We start from the raw sequence: 27,979 nt of genomic DNA on the forward strand, positions 1-27,979 counted from the left end.
CAAAATTGTGAAGTTGAGAACAAAGCCGACTTTAAATCAATTAATCCTTTTTTAAAAATAATCTAGATTAGGTCTAAAGATTTGAAGACGGTTCATAATTGGATCTTATATTTAAGATCTTAAGTACGATTTTGAAAAACTGTACAGAGAGTCATTATATTGGCTGAATAAAATGTTAATGTTACTCAAGATTAAACTTAAGACGATCGTAAATGCATAATCTTAAACATAAAAACGAAGTAAGGATAAGTAATATCGCTTTTAATATTTATAACCCATTTTAATTAAATTAAAAAAAGTTTAAAAACTAACTTACTCAACCTTACTAGAAAATGATTTCCTTTTTTCAGTAATAAAAAATAAAAATGCAAAAAAGAGAGCCAACGTCACACGGTGTTCCCAAGCGGTCACCCATCCAAGTACTAACCGTGCCCAGCGTTGCTTGACTTCAGTGATCGGACGAGAACTGGTACTTTAAACGCGGTAGGAATGTTGGCTGATTATGTGTATTATTGGAAACAATTTTCTTTCTAGGTTTCGCTTAAAATTTAAGTTTTTAAATTTTAATTATTAACTTTTTTCTTAGATTTAAAAAATTTATTCTTGTTAATGCATTAATAAAAAATTCAGTTAAAATTTGTGTTAAGGTTAAATTAATTAAGTTTAAATTAAAAATGTGAGAAATACATTATAACTTATTCTTAGATAAATGTTTTTAAACCTAAGAAAAAAATTAATTAAAATTTAAAAACAAATTTTAAGCGAAAACTCGTAAGAAAACCGTTTCCAATAGTTCCTGTAATCAGCCAACGTTCCTACCGCGTTTAAAGTACCAGTTCTCGTCCGATCACTGAAGTCAAGCAGCGCTGGGCACGGTTAGTACTTGGATGGGTGACCGCTTGGGAACACCGTGTGACGTTGGATTCTTTTTTTGCATTTTTATTTTTTATTACTGAAAAAGGGAAATCATTTTCTAGTAAGGTTGAGTAAGTTAGTTTTTAAACTTTTTAAAATTTAATTAAAATGGCTTACAAATATTAAAAGCGATATTCCTTATTTTTACTTCGTTTGAACATGAAAAAAAGTAAAAAAAGTTTCGCAGCAAAGATATTAAAATAAAGTTGTCAAGAATGTCACAGAAAAATTCTGAACAGGATTGAATAAGGCAACATATTTTTTAACTAAATTAAGTTAAAGTTTGATGGCTCACTATCACGATAGATATTAATTTAGTTTAAAAAATACGTTAATTCATTCAATCCTGTTAAAAACTTTTCTGTGGCATTTTTGACAACTTTATTATAAGATCTTTGCTGCGAAATTTTTTTTTACTTTTTTCATCATGTTGCCTCAAATAATTTCATATAGTTCGAATATAGCGGCAAAATTAATGGAGTTTCCAAGTCGTCCTTAATTCGCACGACCCTGAGGCCGCGGTCCTGCGAGGTGAGTCACGATGCAAGATCGCCGCGAGGGGCGCCACCGTCGCGCCGCGGTACGTCACTTTGCACGTCACGGTGTAGCGCGGTGTTGGTGTTCGGCGGAGACGTTATTCCGTGCGCGTACGAATCCCCGCGTCACGTTCCACGCACGAGCGGCCGCCCCACGCCCGGCTCCGTTGCGCGACGAAACGATCGCATCATCGCACAGTCGCTCGTCCAGCTCGGCTGGTTGCCCAACGTCGCGCAATCCGTCCGGTAGCAGTCCGCGTTCTCGCGCGTCCCCGCCGGCGACCGTAGCGTGTACTTGTACGATACAAAGTGCACCTCCCGGGTAAACCGTCCGCGTCGGGTGAAGTCCCCCGCGTTTTCCGCTCCCTCGCCCAATTAATTGCACGGTGCGGATTTCGGAGACGCGGTCGCGGTTCTCCCGTCGCATCCGCGATTGCGCGAGCGCGATCGAGCAGCGGGGGTGAGCCCGAGGGGTCCGCCGCGCGACAACTCCGCTTCGCGAGTCGCGACCAGTCTTGGCGCGTGAACGATGCCGGCGAGGGCGGTCCGGTCAGCGCGCGATTCATAACCGCGACGATTCCGGGAAATTTTGTGCCGCGACGAGAGGGCCGCGCACACGTCGTCGGGTATGTAAATCACAATCTTTCGTTCCTTGACTCCATGTTGTTTTGACAGCTCGGACCGATCTCGATTTCTCGCGCTCGACGAGTACCCTCCTCGATCCACGCGTATAGTACAGCGTATTCGTGTCGTATTTAGTCTCTTTTTGTGACTGTGTATCGTTTGTTTCCGCTGTTGCATTTATTTGTAATTTTAAGTGCGAGGAGAGAGTGACTTCGAGCGCGCGATTCGAGACGTTATACGGTGATACGGTGCTTGAATGAATCATCTGTTTTCAAAACCCACCATTCTGACTAAATCCTCTCGTAAGACGTGAGACAGTAGAAAGAACTTTAGAGACGCGATTTTCTTTTTATTTTTATTCTTTGTTCACAATTCACTTGCGAATTTGTGTATTGAAAGTATTATATACTTTTTGAGAATATTAAATGTAAATATATTAAAAAACAAGATTCTTTGAAAATGTATTTAAAATATAATAAAAATATTTGTTCTAAAAGAACAAATTATCTTTATTGTGGTTAATATTTTTATCACTGAATTTTTTAAACAATGTTTATTTAATATTGAAAATATGAAACAAGTATATTAATAGGATTTATAAATGTTCTTATTAAAGATATATATATTTCTTTAAGTGTTTGCTTTGATAGAAGAAAAATTCATCGTTATCTTTTTATCACTGAATTTTTCTTAAAAAGTATTAATTTTATTTGAAAGAATAAAAAATATGCTCATATCTTTTAATTCAATTTTAGAAATTTTTATTCTTTCTTTATTTGCACAAGTGAATTTTTTATTAAAAAATATTTAATATTGAAAATACACAAGAGTATATTAATGATTATTTCTAAAAACACAAAAAGACATACTCATTAAGTCTTTATTATCGAGTCTTTATTATGGTTATTTAATCCGAAAGAATAAAAGAACATATTTTTATTCAACGTGGAGGTTTGAAAACGCTTGGTTTTATATTTCTTATAAAGTTGAATTTCATAAAAAAATGTATATTCACATTCTAAATGCTTGCAGCAGAGAGGAGTGACGATTTCGCGTAATAAAATGTTTAAACGTTTGTGCGAAGATTCGGTAGGACAAGTAGAATAGATGAACATTATCGGAGCATGGGAAACTCTAACATGGAGCTAACGTTACTCCGCGGCTTTACTGCACGCTTTGGAACTTTATTGTTACGTCACGTTAATTATTTCATGATTTAATTCGCTTCTGCGATTGCTATAAGAGCACGCGGCTTTTGGCTTCATTCCCGCATTGACTCTCAAACGTCACTGTCATCGTCACATCTGTCTGCACGATTTTCGTGTCGGGCAAACAAAATTTCGACGAGAGACAGAGAAAGAGAGAGAGAGAGAGAGAGAGAGAAAGAGAGTGTGCATGTGTGTGTGTTTTCGTTCTTTGTCCTTGCACCAGTTTCGAGCCCTTTGATCGATAAAGCTTGTCCCTCGCTTTTTAGCCAACCGTAGTTCAGCTGATCTCGTTGTTGGTTAATACGTTGCGCGTTCCTTTCAGGTTTATCTCCTCCTGCGTTTCTCTTTCCATTCACAGCTTTTTCCGCTCGAGAAAGAGAGGGAGACGTACGAGGAAAACGCTCGTGTAGCAAAAGCATGTAGAATGCGAGCACGTGCATATTTATGAAGGCCCGGGTTAAAATCCAGGCGAGATTGAACTTGTATCGATTCGAAAGGGTCTCGAGAGAGCATTGATTAAGTGATTGTTGATGTGGCGATTATGTGTAAATGCATTGCCCTCGCGCTTCGCACTTCGCACACCATTGCATATCTTTATGACACGTTCATTGGCACAACGACGCGGATTTATCGCGCGGGAATTGTGTGAATGGGAGAGACGCGCGCGATGAAGTCGTCACTTTCTGTCTTCCTCGAATTACGCGCGTAATTCGAGGGTGAAAGGCTTCTCGAGATTTTCCGGGCGAAGAGCGAAATGACACTTTAACGCGGAACCTCCGACAGCAAAGAAAACCCTCGGCCCTCTATATTTTTATTTCTTTTTTAATTTTTAATTTCTTTTTAAGTTATTAATTTATATAATTTTTTTTTATGTCAGTTTTAATTTTGAACTTTAATTATTTTGAGGAAAACGTGTATTTGATCGAAATAATTATCGCGGACTTTTCCAAACCGAGGGAGAAACGTTGGAACTCGAGACCTTGACAAATCCGGCGAACGCCCGTTTCCGCCGAAGGCGCAGCGGAACGCTCGCCGGAAGTAGCACAGCGGTATACCCGACTTTACGATCATTGGTGTGGAATATTTGTTAGCTTCCGGGAAAAAAGTCCGATTCACGACGCTTTTGTGCCGAACTTACGTGTACACGGGGGTGCGAAAGATCTAATTTTATTATTTGCTCTCTTTATCTTCAGTTTTCAGCCCAGGCAGGCCCGATTATCCCCCTTTGGCTTTGATTTAAACAAAAAAAAAAGAGCTAACCGCAAAAACGAAGGCAATACGAGAGTGGGCGGACTAAAACTTATCCTCTTTCCTCTGCGTGGCACGCGCGGGATAAATCTCGGTGGGCGGACCTCTCGTAACGACACCGCACGCCGTGTGGTAAACTACCCTGAACTCTCGTCGTTGCACCTGGGAGGTCGTCCTCTGGGAGGCTGCTACCCCGGCTGCTTTTATCGACGTGGGGCGGGCGGTGATGCTTTTGTCTCCCCGACGAAATCGGGACTTAGCCGCGCGAAACTCGAGAGCCACATCGATGCCGAAGTCGGCTACTAAGTGGAGATTCTGGAGGTCTCTTTTATCTTTATTTCCTACATGCGAGAGAGAGAGAGAGAGAGAGAGAGAGAGAGAGAGAGAGAGAGAGAGAGAGAATGAAATTCGAAAGATTTACATCACACGTCCTCCTGTAGTGCGAGGATCGGAACAGGGTCAGTTGCACCAACATTGAATGACTATAATCAACAATTTATTCAATTTTCCCGCTTTACTTGCATTTTAAAGCGGAAAGACATTTCCCTCTTACACTGTCACGTAAAAATTTTCAACATGTATATTTCTCAAATCAAAAGATTTCGATTTATATCGTATAATATCGAATATTTCGAATGAAAGATTCGGATTCAGAAGGACATATCCGGAACTGGAACTTGAGCTTTTAAGAATTTTTTTTTTCGATCGAGCTAATGGGATTGTTTTATTTTATCTGAAAGTCAGTCTAAAGGAAATTCAGTCGGTCGGTGTTTAATTATCTAAAATCGTTGGTGCAACCCTCCCTCTCTATCGACGATGCTGTTGCATCTCGTGATAACTGTGCGATTCTTTTCGGACGCGACAATGAGAACAGGTCGCGGTTGATCTAACGCTGCGCTGATTGACTCTGCTGTCCACTAACTAAGGGTTGACTAAAAAAATTCAACGAGTGGAAAAAGTGATAAACGGTTCCTTTTGTCCCGGGTTTTATTTCAATGAAATAGATTGGCAAAAACTATAAAACTAATATATTACACTAAAATATATGTATGTAATATTAAAAGATATTTTTGTTTTAATTAGTAGATAATAATAGTAGTTTTATTAGTAGGTAATCATACTAAATACCATGATTACTTCGGCATTTCAAGTTTAAAGAAAAATGAAAGTAATAGTAACCAATTATTAACAGTGACAGTTTATAATAATAAAAGTCTTCAATTCTAATTAATTTATAAAATATATATTTTTTAACAAAATTTTTGAGATATAAATGCTAAATTTTATATTTATTTTTACTTTAATGAAAAACACAATAGTAACAGAATTAAACTTTTTTATCTATACAGATCTGTTTTACATTTATATATAATGTATTCAACATACTCTTATAACAATAAATTATTTGCTACGTTAATTCGTGATCTATATATTACAGACTTTATTTTAAGTAAAACTTAAATTACAGAAGCGATTTTTGCTAGTTTCTTTCGCAGAATGCTGATTTTTATCATTGGCATAGGACTTTATAAAAAGGAAAAGTAAAATTTTTCTTGCCACTAGTTTTCCGCTCGGAATAATCGGAAGTTGAGAATTCTAATATTGAATATATAAAATGGTCTGTAAACATCGGTCACATTTTTTATATTTGCAATTCTAATCTAATAAATCATTCTGATTTGATTCAATTTATCGAAGGCTGATCGAGACGGCTAACACTGACTCTCCGTAACCGCTGTACGTAATTCTTGAATGCTCAAGCAACACAATGGTAGTTTAATTAACTCTCCCCAGGACAGAGTATTTATCCGTACAAGTATTTCAATACCGTTTACGACGGCCTGAATTGTCGTCTTGGTGAGAGTTAACGAGCTCCTCGATCGCTGTGGCGCTTTCTATCTTATTATGCGGATTTGTTTCGCGCAATAACTTACGTCACCCGCTCTTTTCGGCGATAAGCGATGGTTACTAACGCGATAGTAATTTAACATTATCAGTTCATGGCGATTAACGGCCAACGTGCCTTTTAATAATCTGTGTGACTCGTAGCTGTACTTTCACAAAGCAGCTTCTTAGGCCTGTTACACTTTCTTATAATCTGTTTCCTGTAGCAAATACTTTTTTATGTTGGCCAGTTGTGTTAATTTTCGGTGTGCTGTTCAGATATCGCTAATAATTCTTTTACTTTTAACTATTGAACTATTTTCTTTTACGCTCGTTTATTTTACGCTCGTTGAGCTAGCATTGCCTTTTACATATATCTATATATATATGGATGAAAATAGTGGCAGCTGCGACATGTCTGTGTATTATGCAAATGCAATTCTCACGTCAGACAGATACGCACGCACGCAATTCTCCCGATTGCAACTGGAAAAAATCGTGGTGTTCAGGTTGCACCGTGAACGAGAGAAGCACGCGCCGTATAAGTAAAGGACCGTGTGGGTAGAGCACACGTATGTGTGAGTGCGAAATAACATGAATCTTGCACATTCTTCGAGGACGGTTACGCAAACAGTATCCATTTAGACGGCACCTGGCTGACATAGTGATTTAGCGAATATTATTTACAATTAATTTTCACGAATTTTTTCGACGTTGTGTCCGCGGTTCTCCTCCCGTCGTAAAAATTTTTGTTCTCTGTCAGCCTCTAGCTTTATCTCGTTGACGCGAACGGATTTCCTTAGAGGAAGGATCAAATGTGGGCTGAGCCACATTGTAAGCCGTTGTAACGCAATGTGTAATAATACAAGCCAATACACTGAGAGAAAGTATTTGATATTTGCGACTATACATATATATATCTGAGTATTAAAATAATCTTTACAATATACGTATGTCCGATTTAACTTGAAAGTTTCTTGAATATTTTTAGGTAATTTTATTTTTTTTTTTCAAAATAAAGTATTAATATTTGTTCCTGAAACTTAAAAATATGTTCATGAATTTTTTTAAACCGTTTTAAATAGGCTTTTTAAATAGTTTACTTCAATTTTATAATAAAAGAAATGATCAGATATACTCGTGTTGGATGTCATTTTTTTACATAAGAGATAATTATGGTGAGAGTTTCAATTTTATAATTATTGCTATAATTAGCTCTCTCTGCACATCGATTTGAGCACTCCAAATAACTTTGTCGATTCTGTCTCAAATTTGGACATATACAAAAAAGTTGAAAACGTTTCGGAGTCATATAATTGTACAACCATATTTTCAAACATTAAAAATAATATACTAGAATTTTTTTAGATTGTTTAAAGTCCAAAAGCTCTGAAAAATACAACTATTTACTAGTGACTTAGTTTTAATTAAACAATAATCTGATTGTTCTATGGAGAGTTCATAATAATAACATATAGTATGGTTCGCTAACAAGGAATGTGGTTGCAATTAACAATTTAAATACAGTTGTTTGTATGTGTGTGGAGGGAGGGAGTCACGGAAAATTATTATAAAATTTATTGATAAGTTCAACTTTATATTTTTGTTAACGTAATACATTGTATGTTAATATTACTAACATTATAGCAGTAATGGAGCTTTTAATTATAATTATTTTAACATTTAATTATTGCCAGACAATATTAAATACTTTTCTCTCGGTGTATGGACTGCACGATAATTCGACGGCGCGCACGGACAGTATTTCACACGCTCGATACAACGAATCGTTATCGGCCTGAGGTTTGCGTTATCAACGTGTAATCTGGAACATCGTATTTTTCCGCACGCCTTATGCGCGCGACCTTCGTGCGGCTGTTCCTCGCACACCACGAGTTAGAAAATGACGGGTGCGTTTCTCGCGTTTGCAGAAAGTCCAAGAGGGCTGTTCTCGAGGAGAACGACAAGAACGAGAGCAAACGCAAGCGCTCGGCACCGCAGGTGGTCGTGACGCAGGTGATCAGACAGGACTACGATCAGTTACCGGAACAGAAAGTAGCGGAAGTCGCGAACGCCAGGAGAAAGACGATGGAGCATCCGCTGAACAGTCGACTGTCGCCGAAGGTCACGCCGATCACGGACGACTACGAGATCAGTAACCATGTCCTGGGCCTCGGAATCAACGGGAAGGTCGTGCAGTGCTACGACAAGAACACGAGGCAGAAATACGCCCTTAAAGTGAGTCACCTGCTTTAAGCGAATTCGCAGCTTTACAATTTTATTCTTCGAATTCAACATACATTCAGTTCTTACACAAAAAAGTCTTGTTGCATTAATTGGAAATTTGGTAGATTTAACCGGTATATCTATTCAAAAACAGACGAATCAGAAATTTTATAGGAATTAACAGTGAAGTCTATCAAATGTTCTAGTTATAAAATCTCAAGCTCCATTACAATAATCAGAAATTCTGCTTTCAAACTCATTTAGCATATATCTCTTGTTAATACAATCAAACTATTGTTTTCACTGTAGAACCACAATAACTTTCAGGAAACTGTCTTGATTTTAGAATCTTGTGTAATTCTTAGAACTGGAAAAAGATAAAGACCGAGCGGAGATCGAAGTTAATCTGTATTAGTGAAAATAAAAAGAAACGAGGAATATAAGATTCTAAAATAAAAAATGTTTCTGGTTCAAAATCTATCGGCTATTATAGATAAGCCTATTTGAACTACTTGACTCTATATTTTGGAAGCAAGTGGAAAGTCGTATGTCTCGAAGATAACAAACGGTCGAAACGCATAGGGATCGAGATTTCTTATCGAAAGGCGAGGAGATCAATGCGTCGACTTTTTTTGATCGATTGCGATGCGTCTTACGCATCCTCGGTTATTTTTAAGGCGCGAGTGCGACGCACTGTCGTCGCACAGCCGCGCATCTGAAGGTGTTAACCTGTCGCGTTGACACCTCTTTGAAGATACGTCGCGTATCGATACCCGTTCGGATCGCATCGGCGTGTTCAGACCGCGAGTCATCCTCTATTTATACCCCGGTGATTTCCTCATTCGACGATGTCGGAGCCCCCGGGGAGCGTATATCTTTCCCCTCGAAGGTGGCCCTGCCGCGCTTATTTCGCCACCGACTGACCTGCAAAAAAATTCGGTCAATCTCGCGAGAACGGTTTCCCCGAGCGAGTTGACGTCGCACATTGAAGTACGTACATGTTTTCGTCTGCCAAACGGCAGCTTCAATTCCGATCACGAAAGACAAGATTTGTGTCCGTTTCCATCAGGAGAACTAACTTTGATCTCGGTTTAACTAACCCTTTATCTTTTTCTAATTCGTTAAACTAGAAATCGAGATCGAAGATGAGCTATCTTGGTACGAATGGACATTAATTCTACTCTCCGAATCGAGATCGGTGGTTTGTTCATTGATTTACAGTGCTATACTTGTAACTATATATAATTTTCAATGAATATGTTGATTGTCAACTTTCAAGAATTTAGATTCCAGTTAAGAGGAGGTGGAGAGTACTCTCACTGATCGAAATTAGTGTATATATCATCACTGAAAGAAACAGTGCAATCATATCACTGATTCCAAGTTAGAGAGTAGAGTTCCACTTATATTTTTCTGGTGTTAATACTATTTTAAGTGAAAATTTATTTACGTAATTACACATTTTTTATATACTTTTTTATGTCTACTTTATGAGTTGTAAGATGATAGAATAATCAAACTATCATTATTTTAATGTAGAATACTTTAATTTTAATGTTGAACAATTGAATTAAATGTTATTGTAATCTCTCTATTAAATCCAGGAGATTTTATTACAGGCTTTCCTGATTTAAATTATTTTAAATCGTTGTTTGAGTTTTAATTAAAATTATTAAGTCAAAATTATTACGCAATTGGTATTTAGAAATAAAAAAAAGCTGCTCTTTCCGAATCTAGTCGATAATGGGATGTATGGAAAAAAGATATAGAGGTTGAGAGTTGGGAGATAAAAGAAGTAATCTCTGCCTTTTTACTAATAAGTATTCAACTAGTAAATGATTTTTGTCCATGAATTTCGTCTAGAACCAGAGCAGGTTGATATATTAGTATTATTATTTGACGTATAATAATAATAATATATCGATTTATTTTACTTAAAATTATATTCTAACAGATTCTTCTCTGTCACAGTAAACTTATCGGAAGATTTATTTAAAATTGTTAAAATAGGTTTTTTGCATTTTTGTATCGACATATTATGAAATAATTTATTAGAGGAATATCGTTGGCATATGTAAATAATACCATTATCTCTTCTACACAGACAAAAAAGTAATATAGCCAATAACATATGTAATTGCGGGTTGCCAACTACATAAAATACTTAATATAATATTTACTGTTAATGCAAATACAATGTTGATACTGCAATAGCATATATTATTGTATTGAGTATATCTGTAGTTGGCAGCCTGCAACTACATACACTGAGAGAAAATTGTCGAAGTATTGAGAATTAAGTATTTCTTGTGACGTTTTCTTTGATATTTAAAAACAAAATATACATTTCGGTAAAATATTCTTTGACATATACTTCTGAAATATATTTCTGTAAAGTATACCTTATTTAAAGAGATAACATCCAGTGTGCGTAAAAATAAATAATTTATTTACTAGAAAAAACATTTAATTCGCTTTATTTAAATAAACTATTTATTAGAGAAAAATAATTAAAATTTTTTTATGGAAAATATTGTATATTTTACTCCAAAACTTTTATTCTTAAGAAATAAGTCAATTAATAAGAAAAATGAGATGCATTTTCTAGAAATATATATTTCGTTTTTACAAATAAATTTTTTTATAACAAATAAAATATCGAAGAAGACGTTATTAGAAATATTTGATTCTCAAAACTTCGACATTTTTCTCTCGGTGTATTTTATTGGATATTTTTTTTTTCAGTGTAGTAAAGAGAGAATATGTGAAATTATAAATTCTTAGCTAGCGTTGCCATTTAATAGCAAATATTTGAATTAGCTGGATGGAAATTCTGGATGGAAAATTATTTACAATAGTACTATAGGGTCAGAGAAAGTCTGAAAATCTCATTATCGGTTCCCAATGAAATTACTCAATATTGCTAGACCGTATCTCCGCAGATTGTAATTGTAAGAGAAGCTTCAACTATGAGTTATGAGTTATGTGATGTATTTCAGTTGAAGGCGCGCGTTCATTCGCACGGAGTAGATAAGATTACTTTGTATTCTCGTCGGTTTTATAGGCATTATTTCGTCTACGCGGTTGACGGAGACAATGAAATCTGATAAATAACTGTAATTACTAGAGCAAATTGGCTTGTTTGGGGAACATTCATATTAACATGACGCCAGTCGATATCTCATTTACACCGTTATTATCTAAACGGTCTCATCCCATTTTCTGATAACGCTCGGTGCGATGAAGTTTTACATTACAAGATTGCGTATTTTGTAGCAACGCATGTTACGTGCTGAAATTATATTATCGAAATTTATACTCACAAATCAAGATTGCATTCTTCAGCCGCGTTCGCAATCGAGTACTTGAGTGTTCCTTGGCGAAAATTGTGTGTGTGTGTGTGTGTGTGTATACTTTCTTCGTATAATTTTCCAAATTGCAGTCTTTATTACAGTTCGTTGTGCTTCAGCGAGCATTATGCGTCTTTTGAATCGACGTGGGGCTATTTGCGAAAGTTGCGTTTCCTATAATGGCGAGATCACGCGATGTCTGTGAGATCAGTTGCGAAAAATTATTTGACGGCAGTTTAACGTGGAATGTCGATCGCGATACGACATATAGAACGTTGATGACCGATTACGAGTGTCACGTGATCGTTTGCATGATCGCCACTGTGCGTAATTTCCCTCTAGTCTTTTTGGATTGATATAGATAAATATTAGCGTTGTCTGCTTAGCAACGTTTTATATATGTTCATCATAATATGATTTTATATCATAAATATATGACAAAATATTATACAATATAAAAAAAGATATTTTTTTTTATTAGAGTGTTTATTAGAGAAAACCGGGAAAGCTTGATATTTTTAAGGAATTGCTTTTTATCTTAGAAAATCACACATGGATTTTTATTAGATTTTATTGATATTCAGGAAAACGCTATTTTTTGAAAAAAGATTTGACTTTTTTATCTTTGATTTTCTTGATATTGCGAAATCAATTAGCAATAAATGTGACATACACATCTATGTACATTTTGTGTAACTTTTAAAAGATTTTATTTAAAAAATTAGTGGAAGAGATAATACATTTTCTTAATTAGTGTTGCGTGTTCAATCATTGCGATCTAGATCCGTGTAATGCGGACAGATTGTTATATGTTATATTTAGTTCATATGACTTGCTTTTTAGTGTTTTCTCAAATTTAATATTAAAGATTTAAGTGGTTTTTCGTTGTAGTTGTGTGATTAAGGGAAATATTAAAAGGTTGAAAGATATGATAAGATAAATTTATTTCGAAACTGCATTTTAAAAATTCTCTAATTTTACCTGGAATGTTGAATAAAATCCCTGGAAATTTCGAGGGAATTCTTTACATTTTTGAATGAAGAATTTACCTCATGAGTAGAGTGCTGATTTGCGCATTTCTTACATTACATTCTTATTTATTAGCTGCACAGAGAAAAAATTGGGTTGCATAAACTGGAAATCATGAATTTAAACAGGAAGATGCAAATTAGATACTTATTGCTAAACCTATCAAACATTTCCGCTGTAAAATATTGATATAATCAGAAATTCTGATTAACACGATCATGTTTAGTATATATTTCTTGTTGATGTGATCAAAACATTTTTCTGCTATTTCAAATATTACATTAAGTGGCATTTATTTTTTTTATGTTTCAAGTGTTTAAAATTTCATCTATAGCAGTCAACGTGTTAATCGACTTATCAATCTTCAAATCGGCAATTTGTATCTGTACTTAAAAAAACCAAGTTTAAGAATTTTTTTATAACACGTAAAGCAAATCTGCTTTTTCCCGCAGCAGAACTTCGGAAGTTTGCTTTCTTTTTTAGATTTGAGGCGCTTGGTTCTTTTTACGTAAAGTTCGAATAAAAGTTGTTTTTTTTTCCGAGAGAGAGAGAGAGAGAGAGAGAGAGAGAGAGAGAGAGAGAGAGAGAGAGAGAGAGAGAGAGAGAGAGAGAGAGAGAGAGAGAGAGAGAGAGAGAGAGAGAGAGAGAGAAAGAGAAAGAGAAAGAGAAAGAGAGAGAGTCTAAATCTAAAGGTTGGTATGAAACATGAACACTTTGTCTTCTCGCATCCGCCCGCGTAAAAACTTCGCTCTCGCCACGGGAAAGGCATCGTGCCGCGACTTCTCGGATTCGTTGGAAAAATAATCACGGATGTCTCTCTCTCTCTCTCTCTCTCTCTCGCGCGCGCGCAGTGCGTTCGCGGTGCCTAGGAATTACCGCGAAGATTGCGATTTTTTTGCGGCAGGGACGCTGCAGTTTTTCAGTAAACTCTCCCGGCGACTGTAAATACCTCTCGCGTTCGTGGAAAGCGTCTTCCTATTTCCACGAGAGACATCGGCATCTCGATGACGATAATTCCTTCATCGAATGAACATTTAAACTCTTACGCGGTCACTAAAAATATCGTCTGCGCACGTGTCTTCGATACGAGATAAAATTGCGAAAAATCACTTGCGTGTCATTCGCTCTCGATATATCGCGATCGTTTCTTTTTTTCCATATTTCTCTGTCTCTTTCTCTCTCTCTCTCTCCATCCTTCTCTCTTTTTTTTTATTTCATTCTCTGTCATTGCACGTGTCGTTCGCGTGTGTCGTCAGCGTTCAGGCTCGCGATTGTTGACTTCTCGCGCGTTTTTCCAGCGGCGTGTCGTAAAACCTTTGTGCGCGGCTCTCCCCCGCGAGAAGACTGCGTTTAATGCAACGTGCGCGAATTGACGAAGCAATCCGCGGGAGAAGAAAAGCAAAAGTTGCACTCCGTCGCAGCGCTCTCTCTCTCTCCCTCTCTCTCTATTTATATATATATATATATATATACATATATTCCCCGATGATCTCATCCTTTCCGGCGCGAAAATGGTCAATGGCATCGAAGAACGCTATCCGGAGGGAGGGATTCCGATGGTCGTCTATCGTCGGAGGTCAAAAGTGACGCGATCGTTAAAAGCAGCGCGCTAGAGTTACAAGTCGCCGTATCAATTCTCCGTACGTGTCGAAGCTAATGAATATTGACAGGTCGAGCGTGAGAGATACGAGCAGATCTTTTTTTCTCTTTGTTTTCCTCTTCTCGTACGTATCTTAAAAGTTTAGCCGACGACGACGAGCGCTACGTTATCGCTGCGTACATCAAAATTTAGCGACGACGGCGCGGCGGGGAGAAATCCGCCTTAAATTTATTGTCTGAACAGCTTAGCTCGTCTCATTTTCCGATAACGTCGGTGATAAAGTGCACGCTTTGTATTACGAGGTTGCGTATTTTGAAGTAACTCACGTAATGTGCTAAAGCACAATACATAAATGAGTTGAGAATGTGAGCTATTAGCATTACAAATGCAGTTTTAAATACGTGGTTCAGTATAGAATCTCAGAACTAAATGTACGCGTTTATCGATAAAGATGAGTTGAGAATATGGGCGGAGATCTTTAAATTATCAAAATATATTTAAGAATTAGGATACATTCTTCGTAATCGCATATACAGATTTCTTGATGAAATTTCCGCACTGCTCTTGAATAATAGCAGCGTCGAATTGATTGTATGTGTACGATGAGAATTAGTTGATAATTTTTAGCGAATAAATACAGGAAGGGGAAAACTTATCTGTGACCTAAAATATGTTTTATTTTACGCAAATTCAATAAACAGTTTAATTAATATTTTTTTGCGCGAGATAGGAAAGATTTAAAATCGCAAACGATAGGTATTTATTTTCTCATTTTTATTTTATTATTTTTTATTCAGGTAATAGTTTCTATCTTATTATATAATTGATCTAAAATCGTTCTTTCGCGTTCCTGTTGACTAATATTCTAGGAATGAAAGTGTTGATAATTAATATTACATAACCGGTTATTATCCAGTTATAACCGTTCTTGTAGTAGCTACACTTTTATGGCATTAATCGGAATCATTTAAAGCAGTCGCAGATTACAAACTATTTACAACTGTTTAATTCAATTTCATTCACGTATTCAGATATTTTGCAGATAAAAGATTATCTTCGCGACTCTCTCTTAAAAGAAATCTTTGAAAAATGATTTGCCCTCTCTTGTCCATATAAATTTTGATAAAAGTGCCGTGATAAATGTGATCGATTGATTTTTTGATACAATTTGGAGAAACCCAGCCCGGTCTGGCGGAATCACCGCTTGAAATCGCAGGAGGCTGTTACATCACGTATGAATGACTAACAGTTTATCTAACGAGTGCGTCCAACCAACACACAGGCGCTTCTTCATTGAAATAATACGCGCGTTGAAACATCTTCGACGCGTTCAGCGTTGATTGAAATCAATCTTATCACTGAGACTATTTACCCTATTCTAGTTATTACGACGATCGATGCGCGCGAATTACATAATATTGCAGAGTAATACCGTCACCGTTTAACTTCGCCAAGAATAATGACAAAGCATCCCGCAGGATGTTTTCGCGTATCACTGCGTTCCTAATTACAATACTTCCATATTCAAGAAGCTATAAAGTCGAAATTGCCCCGTTAAGGCGTTTTGATAGCAACACATATGTAGAATTTAACTCTAATTGTCTCTACGTTAGGTGAAAAATTACCTATGTAGGTAATAATTAAACATTTTTTAAAACACTTTTTCATGTTTACTTTATTAGTTGCAATTAGTAAATAGAATAATTGTACTAACACTAACTAAATTAATTTAAATTCTTAATAATTTTATAAAATGTTATTTCAATTTATTAAGTTTTTATTTCCAATCAGTTTAATGAAAAATTTTACAAGATTTATTTAAAATTGCTGAAACGGTAGTTTTTCATAAATACTTCTCTATCCGTGTTAAAATATTTACTCGCAAAATACAATGTAAATAAAAAAAAAATATGAACAGAAAAAGTTACATTAACGCTACTGTGGGCGAATGTTTACAGGCAAGCTTCGAATTACAGGATATAAAAACCGTAGTGCAGATCTAATAAACATCGTCTTAACTATCTACTAAGGAAGATAGGTAGACTTAGCTACTGGCTAGCGCTGTTAGCTATTTATAAATTAGCACTTGGGTGAAACTTCAGTCGCAGTAATACCCTAGGATTAACAATGCATTTCTGGTAAATTTTGCAAATTAGTGACTCAGATCTTAGAATTGGGTCTTAGAACAATTTTCATAAATATCAGTTATCAACAACGCCTCCAAGAACCGTTCTTACAGTACCAGTTGTTAACAATCCTTCTTTCTTGTTTTTTTTTCCACATTTAACTTTAACTAGCGTTTCTGTGAACGACAGTTATGGTGATCCAGTAAACGGCACGGCGGCGGAATTACGTTTCGAGTTACGTGATGTATATCGCAATGACGGTATATACGCTGTGACGATTCGTACACGAGCTAGCCTCCGATGGCCTCGCGGCTTTAACGCGGCTATTAAAAATTCAATATTTGTCGACGTCACGTCGTGGCCGCGTGTCCGCGGTCATTTCGTCGCGAGCCAGTTTCTTGCCGCTCCTACGAATTCGCTTGCCGTTGATTGATCGCCGGCTGCCAGCGCGACGTTTTCCTCTCGGTCGTTTTGTACCTGTCCGCTCGCCCGTTTCCCGGCCTTCTCGTCGGACCTCGCGAGGGAAATCCTCGCGTGTAAAACATTGTTCTCCACCGAGGAAAATACACCGCACTTTGTATCGCGATTCCCTCCAACGGGTGCGGATAAAGTTATAATACATAACTGACGTAAACCTTTCCTGGAGGATTATATTGAAAAATATCGTCTGTATATCATCTCGAAAATAAAATCTACTCTTTGGACTTACCTTCACCTCTGTAAATTTCCTCATCTTTTCCTTGGAAACTGACAGTATCATGGTGAAAGATCAAGAATCCTGCTGTCCGTTCTTTCGCAGCGCGATAATTTATTGCGCGAGGAATTGTAAAGGAAGCCACGCGCGTTTCAGGGAAACAATATTGAAGTTTATTTAAATTAGACACCACAGACGCGCGCTTCGCGCGCGCTGCTTAACTTTTAACATTTACTTTTTAAAAATAAATTACAACTATAATTGTATAGATTTTGAGGCAATAGATCCATGAAATAAGTATGACATTTAAATATTATTTATTATTGCATTATAGCAAACATTTCTACATTATATTTGAAGTAAAATTTTAATTGTCACAGATCTATTACCCCAAATTTAAAAGTTTATTCATCACTCACCGATCGATGCGCAGCGGCAGAGATATTCAGCAACGTCGCTACGATGATTCTGTAACAAACAAATGCAAAGTCCAAATTAAAGCACGACAGAAAGAACATTTAATATTGAAAAAAATATATACGGTTTGCAACTCTGTACTTGTGTTTATTAAGTAATTCAAAATTAAATTCAAATTAAAACAGAGCTCGCGATTATTAATATTAGATGAGAGATAATTGTTACATACTTTTGTTAAACTTTTTATTTTTTCAATTATTTATGTAATCGTCGTATAATCAATATTTTTCGAAAGAAAAGAAGGTTATAAAATTAAAATGGTCTAAACTTTACGTGACGTTATTTTCTTTATAATTTATCAAGGAAAAACCGAATAGAAAGAAAATTAATAATTCTATGCAAATAATAATCATACTCACCCCAAGGCTGCTCTGCCGGGGCCCGATGCCATTCCTGGACCTCCTCCTCCTCTCAGAACAGGCTGTCCTTTCTTGTCACGAGACACTCGCGAAAAACACTCGCGATTATTAAAATTACAATCGCGCGAGGACTAATTAATTATCAGAAAGTCTTTCGCGCGACATCCCAATGCGTCACCCCACGTTTATAACTCCCACGATATGATTTCCAGTTCGGAGAATGCTCCGGAGCAGCACTTTGAGTCGACGAGTGCGAAAAAACACAACGGAACTAACACGAAACGTCAAGCATCGCGCAGAAGAATACAAAATTACAATCTTATTAAGATCGTAATTAAGAATTCTCACTATTTAGTGCCGTTAATCGTTTGCCGATGTTAGAAACGTGTATCTCAACTGGCTCGGAACCGACAGCACCAAGCGGTTTTGCCAGCGTTTAGGCGCGTCGATCCGGCTTAATTCACCTCGTACGCGAAGCGCACTTGGTGCGAGAACGTCGCAAGAAGCAACGCCTCGATGAGCATCCCATACTATCGAGACTTCGAAAGTGCCACCCTCGAAAGTATCCCTCGAACTAAGAAATCATTCTAATGGGATTTATGCGAAAAGTCCTTTTAGTCCATTTACTTGAACGGCACTCCCGAAGCAAACGCGCGACGCGACGAGCCGGCTACGGTTCGTTTTCAATTCAATCGATCGGCACTCCCGAACCGCGTTAACGCGGCGCGACGAACCGCAATTTTACGATCGACGACGTAATAGGTTTGTTTTTTTATTCCTGCACTGCTGCACTGGTGCAATAAGTTAGAATAAGACAAATATATTTTTTCTCATTCTTACTTATTGCACTAGTGCAGCATTGCAGGAATAAAAAACAAACTTAATAAGTGCAATGGGTACAGTTAGCTTCCCCCATAGGCATTCAAGCCCTCGGGGTACTGAGCCCTCCCACCACGACAAGGTCGTACCCGTGGGAGGGAAGATTTCCTCTGAACATCTATGTAAATTTTAATTCGCTTATAAAAGAAAAAAAATGCCGAGCATACATCAGGCTATCACTTTCTTTAATTACGCATACGATCTTCGTTATTTGTGGTATTTATAATGTAAAAAAATTAAACATTAATAACGCACTCAACGATATAATAAAAATTACGCAATACAAAGTTTTGTAATAACAGCTTGGAATTTTATTATAAAATTAATAATTTTTATTTCGAAGTGTTCTATATTACCGTGCAATTTTTATTACGCTTGTTGTATTATTGTTGAAGGAATAACGATAAGGAAGTTACGAAATTGAAACCGCGATACTTCGCTTCCGGACGATTGGCTTTTCCGTGACGGACGAAAAACTTTTTCCAATTCCGCCCGATTGACGTGTTGCCGCGTAATCGTTCGACCGAGAAGGCGATCGATCGCGCGTTTCCACGAGCGTGACGTCCTCCGCGCTGCATCGGATTACGTTGTCGGCTTTTATAGCCAAGCGTGTGAGGTCCCCGGCGTACGGGGAGTGCGACGCGTAGAACGACGAGCGTATACCATTTGATCTGTCGCCAAGAATCGTCGGAGTGACAATCCCGCGCGTCCATCCGTCTATTTCGCACGGCAGGTAGAGAACTCGTAAGCCGCGGAGATGCTAATCCTATTAGCATCGCTCTGTTACGGCATCCGGTATTAGTTTCCGACACGTGATCGCTTTGGTATTTTTCTTTCTACACGCCCACGCGCAAAGACAGGATTGGCGGAAAAGCTTGGATAAATAAATCTCCTTCGAAAATTTCCAAGAGTTTTCATTAGGAGAGCCTTAATAAATATATAAATTGGTTTGTTCATTTTCGCGCACACTCACGTGGAAATAGCCCCGTCATTTTTGTAGCTTCGATGAATTTCGATCTAATTTTAGCATGTACTTATTCGTCACACTTAAACGTGCTTTTTCGCCGATACGAACGAATAACGATATAAACGCCAACGCGTGAAAATAAGTAGGTAGGCACATGGAAAGATTACTATTTTAATTATAAGTATCACCTAGACAATCCGCATGTTTAAAAAAACGTCTTTAATACTAACTGAGAGAAAAGTGATAAGTTTTGGTATTTGTGACAGCTAGTGTTACAGTGTTACAGTGTTAGTAATAATAATAATCTTTATGTTTACAGTTCTACCAGCTATGAAAAAAATAAATGGACATTTTTATACAGTACAATAAATGCAATCACAATTATAATGAATATAACTATTTTTTAAACATTTGCTTACTATTTACGTGGTATTAATTAATAACGAATAGCTATAAATTGTACGAATTATTGTAATAATTAAATGTGTATATGGTTGGCACCAAAATGACTATAAATTACAGTTAAATTATGCAATAATTGCAAATATTTTTTCTCTCAGAAATCCGAGCGATTAATATTCCTCGGTTTTTTTTAGATTATTTTTTATGTAAAGGATAGGATAGTTTAAAATTCTTTGACTTTTTAATAATCACATCTGTCGTTTATAATGATAAAATATTTAGCTTTTGATCACATTCTTTATTTTCATAGTAATTTATTTGCTTGATTTCTTTACTTTTGAGATGTTATATTTTATACTAACACGTCTAAAATACATTATAAAAACGACTTTATGATGTTTTTTAGATATGCGTGATGACTGGTGACAGCGCGATGACTGCGCGATTATTATAAAAGTGCAAATTTGAGGCAATCGTGTATACAAATCTGTTCGTTGATTATGATTTTCTATTTATTTTGCTTTTACACGTATATTGAAATAACTTTAACCAAATTCTATCATAAGTTTTAGGTACTCGTGTTTAATTTTCTCTTAAACTACGTATGCGTTACACAATTATTACATTAATTAACTTTTCTATTCTGTCACTCGGTATTTTTCCGTTCGCTCCTACTATCGCTAATTCCGACGACCTTTATTCCGGAAGGTAGAAATCTTAGAAACCGGTTCTCCGATTTTCTCTTAAGACTCTGTCTCACGTTTAACATGCTCCGAATACCTTCGGTTCGGCCGAGTTACAAAAGCACGCGCAAATCATCCTTTCCGCTTTATCATTAAATAAGTTGACTCTTTCAGGAGGCTTTGACGCAACGATACCACGCTAATCTCATTTCACGTTTGAACCGTTTCAAGAAGCAGCGTTAAACTCTTTCGAGAAACGCGCTCTGATACGATGACGTGGCGTTAATTTGATTTCAGTCCGGTTGCAGCGGATGCTTCTGCTCGAAATACAGAAAATTACTTTTCCACGCTTTTAACGTGACAAAATGCACGTGTGTCACATGACAATACGTTAAACACGTCTGTCAAACGTGCTCTCGTCGTTCGTTTCCACGTTGTTGCATAAGTTAAACGGTACATTGAGCATCTCGGATCGCAACGGAGATCGCGGATGATGAATCGCCTCTGCCGGAGCTTAGAGATGGTATGCGGGCTTCTTTCCGGTGCACGTTACGAGCGACAATAGCAGCTATTTTAGTATTTCCCACCGCGTCACAATAGACAACGTCTGCGGTGATCGTTTGCGGTATAACTCGTGTAACTGTCCGAGAAGATTGCCCCTCAAAAGGGGCACAATTATGCGAGTAGATTCATTCAAGAGAAAGATGCCTTGTGTCACGAGGCGCGTGCTCGATTGCTGATAAATTTTGAATGGCAAGGCGTACCGGTATGATTGAGATCGATATTGTGCCATCAGTAATTTACGTGTCGTTTACCTCCATAAGTAAAAAAAAATTGATGTTTTTTCGTTAATTTTCATATACACAATGCGTTAAATCACGAAAATAATACCTAATCTAAGTACGACTCGAAGCATTTAGAGATTGTCTTTCTTTAATTAAAGCATTGAATTTCTAAGTTTAAACAATTACTTTTTGTGAACTCTCAATGATTTTAGAATGTGATTAATTTGAAACAATATAATATTTAACGAAATAATTTATTAATACATTGATAAATATACATCTAAATTAATAAATATAATATTTAAGAGACAAAATAATAACAGTGAAATAAATCGCTACTTATATTCTTATACATTTTATTATTTTAGCATTTTTATGGAAGATTCAAAGATGAACCGTATATTAAATTATATTCATTACGTATTATATTCAACGAGTATTAAAAACTTCTCACAGAAACGATAAGCCTTTGTACGACACCACATTAAGTTTTTTGTTGCATGTACAAATGTATATTTTAATACACTTCAAATTTATTTCGTGTAATATCATTAATCATCGTTTATCAAGTTATGATGGTTGAATGATTATTTTTAATCAAAATTATCGCATTAGTTACATAAGACGCGCGTTCTGGTACTGCAGAGTTTGTATTAGCGCAAGAAGGATGCGAAAAAAATCTTTATCTAGGAAATCCTCGCGATGACGTCGTGTGATAAACACTGTTACAAGCTATGAGTCAAGTCTGCTAGGTGTATGATGATCTGCTGCACATAACGGAAACACGATGCGAATATTGATACGAACGATAATTTCGAATTTACAAGTCATTTATCAAAATCATAAACGATAAACTCAACGCAATTCTCGTCAACCGCGTTCGAATTATCCGAAGTCAAGAATATTAATAGTACAAACATTATTTTTTGTTAACAATTAATACTTAAAAAAGGGCAAAAGAAAGCACTAAGTATGGTATGTAAAAAGTTATTATATAAAATATTAATTTAATGAAAAAAAAAAAGAAAATAAAATCCAAGTGGTAGTAACTAATTCTTAAAAAAAATATATATGTATATATATATATATATATATATATTAAAATTGCTTTTTACAAATAATATTTCTTGACTTTTTTATATTACATTCAATAATAAAATTTCTTTTTTTCTTGTTTGTATTTTTGTGTAACTTGTGTTTTCTGTTCAATGAGCATGTTAAGCTAAACTACATACTATTTGCAGGTTCTGCATGATTGTGCAAAGGCGCGAAGAGAAGTTGAGCTTCATTGGAGAGCATCACATTGCAGGCACATTGTCCAAGTCAAGGATGTATATGAAAATACTTACAGCGGAAACAAATGTCTGTTGGTAGTTATGGAATGGTACGTAAGAAAACAATACCTAACACAGAGAAAGGATTAACCAATAAAGCTAAAATATAAATATGACAATCAAGACATGTCCTTAAGATAAGAACAGTCAATGTCGTTGTTGCCGAAATTTAATTTATTAAACTAAATTATAGCAGATACAGTAAAAAATATTTGCTGCTAAAACTAAATATACATGGTAGCATCTTATAAACAACTGTGATTCGAATGCATGATTTTTTTTGCATGTAAAATATTGAGGAATAATTGCCGCTTTCTTAGCTATTTGCATTGAAGTAGGCTTTTAATTGTAGCTAATAAAATTGTGTCTTGCAACAAATGTATTTTATTTTAAATAGTTATTTTTTAGCAATAATCAAAAAACTTGAATCAGCTACTGACAGTAGCAAAGTTATTTCTTTTCGTGTTCTTAAAATGACTGTAGTATCATTGCATCTTTAGGTTTACATTAAATTTTTTTTTATTTTAGCATGGAGGGTGGAGAATTGTTCCAAAGGATACAAGACAGGCAAGACGGCGCTTTTACCGAAAGGGGTACGTTAGCTTCAATGTTTAAAGTCTGCCAAATTTTCTTATTTTTAGGAACTACGTAAACTTACTGTGCTACCGTTTCTTTACAGAGGCCGCGCAAGTGATGTACGAGATCTGCGTCGCGGTGAAGCATCTCCACGACATGAACATCACTCACAGGGATTTAAAACCCGAGAATCTTTTATATTCTAGACCTGGTAAGGGAACGGTATGACATTACATATGCCTTAAAACCACATAATTTGTTTTTCTGTGAGGCATGACTACTTGAAAATTTATTCCACAACATTTTAAGAGTTAACCATATATTATACACAAAATTTGAAGAGACATAACTGTGAAAATTACGATAATTTTTATCTATATAGATAAAAGTTGCAACATCTTTATCTATATATTGCAACATTCATATTATGATATTAGTCTCTGCGATGTATACTTAATAAATATGTATATATAAATGTTGCAACATAAATAAATTATATATTGTTGTTATTTTCACAATCTCTCACTATTATAATACTAATATATGTACAGTATGCATAGAATAATAAGATTAATGTAGTATATATTTATTACCAGACATTACTGGAATACTGAAACTCACCGACTTTGGATTTGCTAAAGAAACACATTTAAAAGACACATTACAGACCCCATGTTATACACCTTATTATGTTGGTAAGCTTTCGCATTTTAAAATATAAATACATGTCGTATAGTTTTGAAAACTAAAATTAATAAATAAATTGTTTTTATATTTTTAGCCCCGGAAGTTTTGGGACCAGAAAAATACGACAAAAGCTGTGATATTTGGTCATTGGGAGTAATTATGTACATATTGTGAGTATTTTTTTCGTATTTTTAAGAAATATTTTATATTAATAATTAACTTTTTCTTCTGTAATGATTAATCTCTTTCATGGTTTTTGTTATCTATTAATAGAATTTTAAAATTAAAGTTATACGTGATAATATATTTGTGATATTTTTTTTATTATTTTTAGATTGTGCGGCTTTCCACCATTTTATAGTAATCATGGACTGGCGATTTCGCCTGGAATGAAAAAGAGGATCCGATTAGGACAATACGACTTCCCTAATCCAGAATGGGCAAATGTGAGCCAAGAAGCCAAGAGCCTTATTAAGGGTATGCTGTGTATAGATCCAGCGGAAAGGTTGCAGATCGACGCCGTGATGCGGAACAATTGGATCGCCGTAAGTGCATACTTTACAATAAGATTTTGTTCTTACAGTGTGAATTTTTTTTCGTTACATATCTTTTTAAGACCCATGTATTTTTTACAGAAATATATGGAAGTACCCCCTACTCCTTTACATACTGGACGCGTTTTACGCGAGGGAGAGGAGATGTGGCCTGAAGTGCAAGAGGAGATGACGCGATCGCTGGCCACGATGCGCGTCGACTACGACACCGCAGCTCTAAAGCAGCTCGATCACACAAACAATCCTCTGCTGAATAAACGTAGGCGCGCGAAACAGTCGGCAAATAACGCGACGGTGCCCACGGCCGCCAGTCCCACGCCCGCCTCCTAGGATGAGGACACTGTCAGAGCCAGACGAAATTGGTCCTGTTTTCTACGGAAATGTGTCAGATACAGCATGATCACAACGAGGATCGTTTTCTGACTGTTGCATTTTACGAAGCGAAAGAAATTCCGAGGTAGAGTAGTATCGAAGGGCACCTAGATCGCATGATTTTGTGTTCGCACGATTTACGCCTATCGGCGTCTGATTATTTAGGTGCGAGATCAATTTTATTAGAACGGTACAATAACGCATGTAACAAGGACAATATATTACCCCAGCAAATGTAAGTAAATGATGCCTTTTTAATTATTGAATATATCACGGTTTTTTGTCAAATTGCAAAATTTTAAAAAATATACGTCATTAATTATGAAATTGAGTAAGCATTCATATAGAAAGTCAAACATTATTAATGCCAAGCATTAATGTTTGTCAGTTCAATCTATTTCTACCAGACCTAATAATTGCCATTGTTTAAATAGAATAGCCTTTACCCTCTGGCGCTAAATAGAAACAATAAATAAACGATACTGCTGAACGTGTCTTTTGTCAAATCCTGACATAATATTTCTTATTGGAAAATTCTTAATAATTATATTTAATTTCTTATATTTGAAACATCTATATCTAATAACAAGATATAAGAAAAGAGAAAATTGTTTTTCTTAATAAATTGCTATTGTATTTATCTAAAGGGAAGAATATGAAATCATAACTTATTTTTCCTCGAAAAAGTCGAGAGATGTATTATATCTCAAAAAAATCCGTCATCTTTAACAACTGAGTCGAGTTTAGAGCCGATAAAGAACAACTGGCTTTTGCCATCTTATATTATTGATTTAAATATAATAAATGAGTCAATTTCAAATATAATAATTGATTCAAATTATTATGTCGTTGAGCCAGTAGTAATTGTTACTATTCTGTACACATACATATATTCTAAAATAGGCGCCGACAAAAAAAGGTTGTTTCAATCGGGATTATTTTATACATAATCCCAAGTAAATATAAATATAATGTAAAGACTATTTATCCATAGACTATTAAGACTAGTTGTAGGCACAATTGCTTATATACGTATCATTTCTAAAAGAATTATTTGCTGCTTGGATAATCAGGCATCTGTGCATCACATTTGTATTTATATCATCAAATTAATAATGCATAATTACGATCTTTCATAATTGTCCCGTCCTGCCTGTTTTAAATATATGTATTAAAGTTTCATATATAATTATTACCGGTTCAAGATTTTTTTATCTCACTTTTTACTACTGATGTAATTAATTTAGGTATTAAAAATTGAATTATTTGTATTCTGATATCTATTATATCTCTAATATGTTTTTTTAATATGTCTTTAATTATATTTACTTTAATTAAATTTGCACTGTTTTTAAGATTTATAAGTAATTACAACAATATGCTTGAGTACATTTGAGTGATTTAAATCTGCCTTTTATTTAGATTATGAATGTTATGAATTTTAGATTTATTTATCACCGGTCGAATGCTATGAGATAAGTAGTGGGATAGTTCCAATACCACATTCTTAAAAATACAAAAAATAATAGGTATATGGAAATTGTATATATTTCTACTTAATTATTTGAGTGTATTGTGTCTATGATCGTGTAGAAGTGTCGTTAAATATTTATAGAGATGAAATGGAATATTATGGAGTTTATATGTATTTTCAGTATAAATATATATAACGCGATATTCTACAATATTATTAATAGCCGATAAATCAAATAAAAAAAGAGGAGTTCCATGTGCCTATATAATTTCAGTCGAACAAAGATCATATTACAAGATCATATTACGTTGTAGAATATTAAAAAGAAATCACTAAAATGTATAATATAAAATGTTATCGCAAAAAGAATATGTAATTGCAAATTTAACATAATATTTTAAAAGACAGTCATTTTCTGAGCGCGTCTAAAATGATTAACCTATAGACATGAAAGATATATTCATACAAAATTTATAAAAAAAATTATTCAAAAAATTTCAGAGATTGAAATATATTGTGTATGAATAATATAGTTTTTCATTATATAGAACATATACAGTTTCTCGTGTTCTACGTTGATAAGTTAATTCACTTTAATCACATGAATAATAAAATGCATATACAATTCAATTTAACACATTGCAACGAATTCAATAGCAAGATATTTTTATAAGTCAAGGATTCGTTGAATCATCTGTATTTACAAAAGTTGACAATAACTGCAAACAATTGTCCTAACTTTCATATCATTACTTCGTTACTTATGCAATTTATAGTTCTCTGTATACCACGGCGATGAAATCATATATTTTTAACATGTGACGACGCTGTATATTTCCATAGACTGTAACGCGTTTATAGAAATATGTATGATCAAAGTGATGTTATAAGTAAAAATTAAATAAGTAAAACAGGAGTTATTTTATCTGTATTCTTTTTTATTAGTTCCTTTTCTCGTCGAAAACTCATTTCTTTAATTACACAAAACAA

General features: G+C 35.3%; 1 protein-coding gene and 2 non-coding genes across 3 annotated transcripts; 2 read left to right on the forward strand and 1 right to left on the reverse strand.

The window, feature by feature from the left end:
* Positions 1-378: 378 nt before the first annotated feature.
* On the reverse strand, positions 379-497 carry LOC114254729. The gene has a single exon (XR_003626064.1). It is a non-coding gene; the product is annotated as a 5S ribosomal RNA (ribosomal RNA).
* Positions 498-805: 308 nt separating this feature from the next.
* On the forward strand, positions 806-924 carry LOC114254730. Its single transcript, XR_003626065.1, has one exon. It is a non-coding gene; the product is annotated as a 5S ribosomal RNA (ribosomal RNA).
* A 1,016-nt stretch (positions 925-1,940) lies between these two features.
* Positions 1,941-27,905, forward strand: LOC105837757 (MAP kinase-activated protein kinase 2). The gene is made up of 10 exons (XM_012682814.3): positions 1,941-2,077; positions 4,477-4,852; positions 8,347-8,653; positions 23,237-23,376; positions 23,855-23,919; positions 24,006-24,113; positions 24,499-24,597; positions 24,684-24,759; positions 24,924-25,134; positions 25,225-27,905. The coding sequence occupies exons 2-10, from the start codon at positions 4,758-4,760 to the stop codon at positions 25,471-25,473; spliced, it is 1,350 nt and encodes a 449-aa protein (XP_012538268.1). The 5' UTR covers positions 1,941-2,077; positions 4,477-4,757; the 3' UTR covers positions 25,474-27,905.
* The last annotated feature ends 74 nt before the right edge of the window (positions 27,906-27,979 follow it).

This window comes from Monomorium pharaonis, chromosome 10, assembly GCF_013373865.1.
Source record: "Monomorium pharaonis isolate MP-MQ-018 chromosome 10, ASM1337386v2, whole genome shotgun sequence".
NCBI lineage: Eukaryota > Metazoa > Arthropoda > Insecta > Hymenoptera > Formicidae > Monomorium > Monomorium pharaonis.

Coding starts and splice junctions, on each gene's coding strand:
- LOC105837757 (XM_012682814.3), top strand. CDS start 4,758: ATGCTTTTGTCTCCCCGACGAAATCGGGACTTAGCCGCGCGAAACTCG. Junction 23,377..23,854: donor CTGTTGGTAGTTATGGAATG/GTACGTAAGAAA, acceptor TTTTTATTTTAG/CATGGAGGGTGGAGAATTGT. Junction 24,760..24,923: donor GGAGTAATTATGTACATATT/GTGAGTATTTTT, acceptor TATTATTTTTAG/ATTGTGCGGCTTTCCACCAT.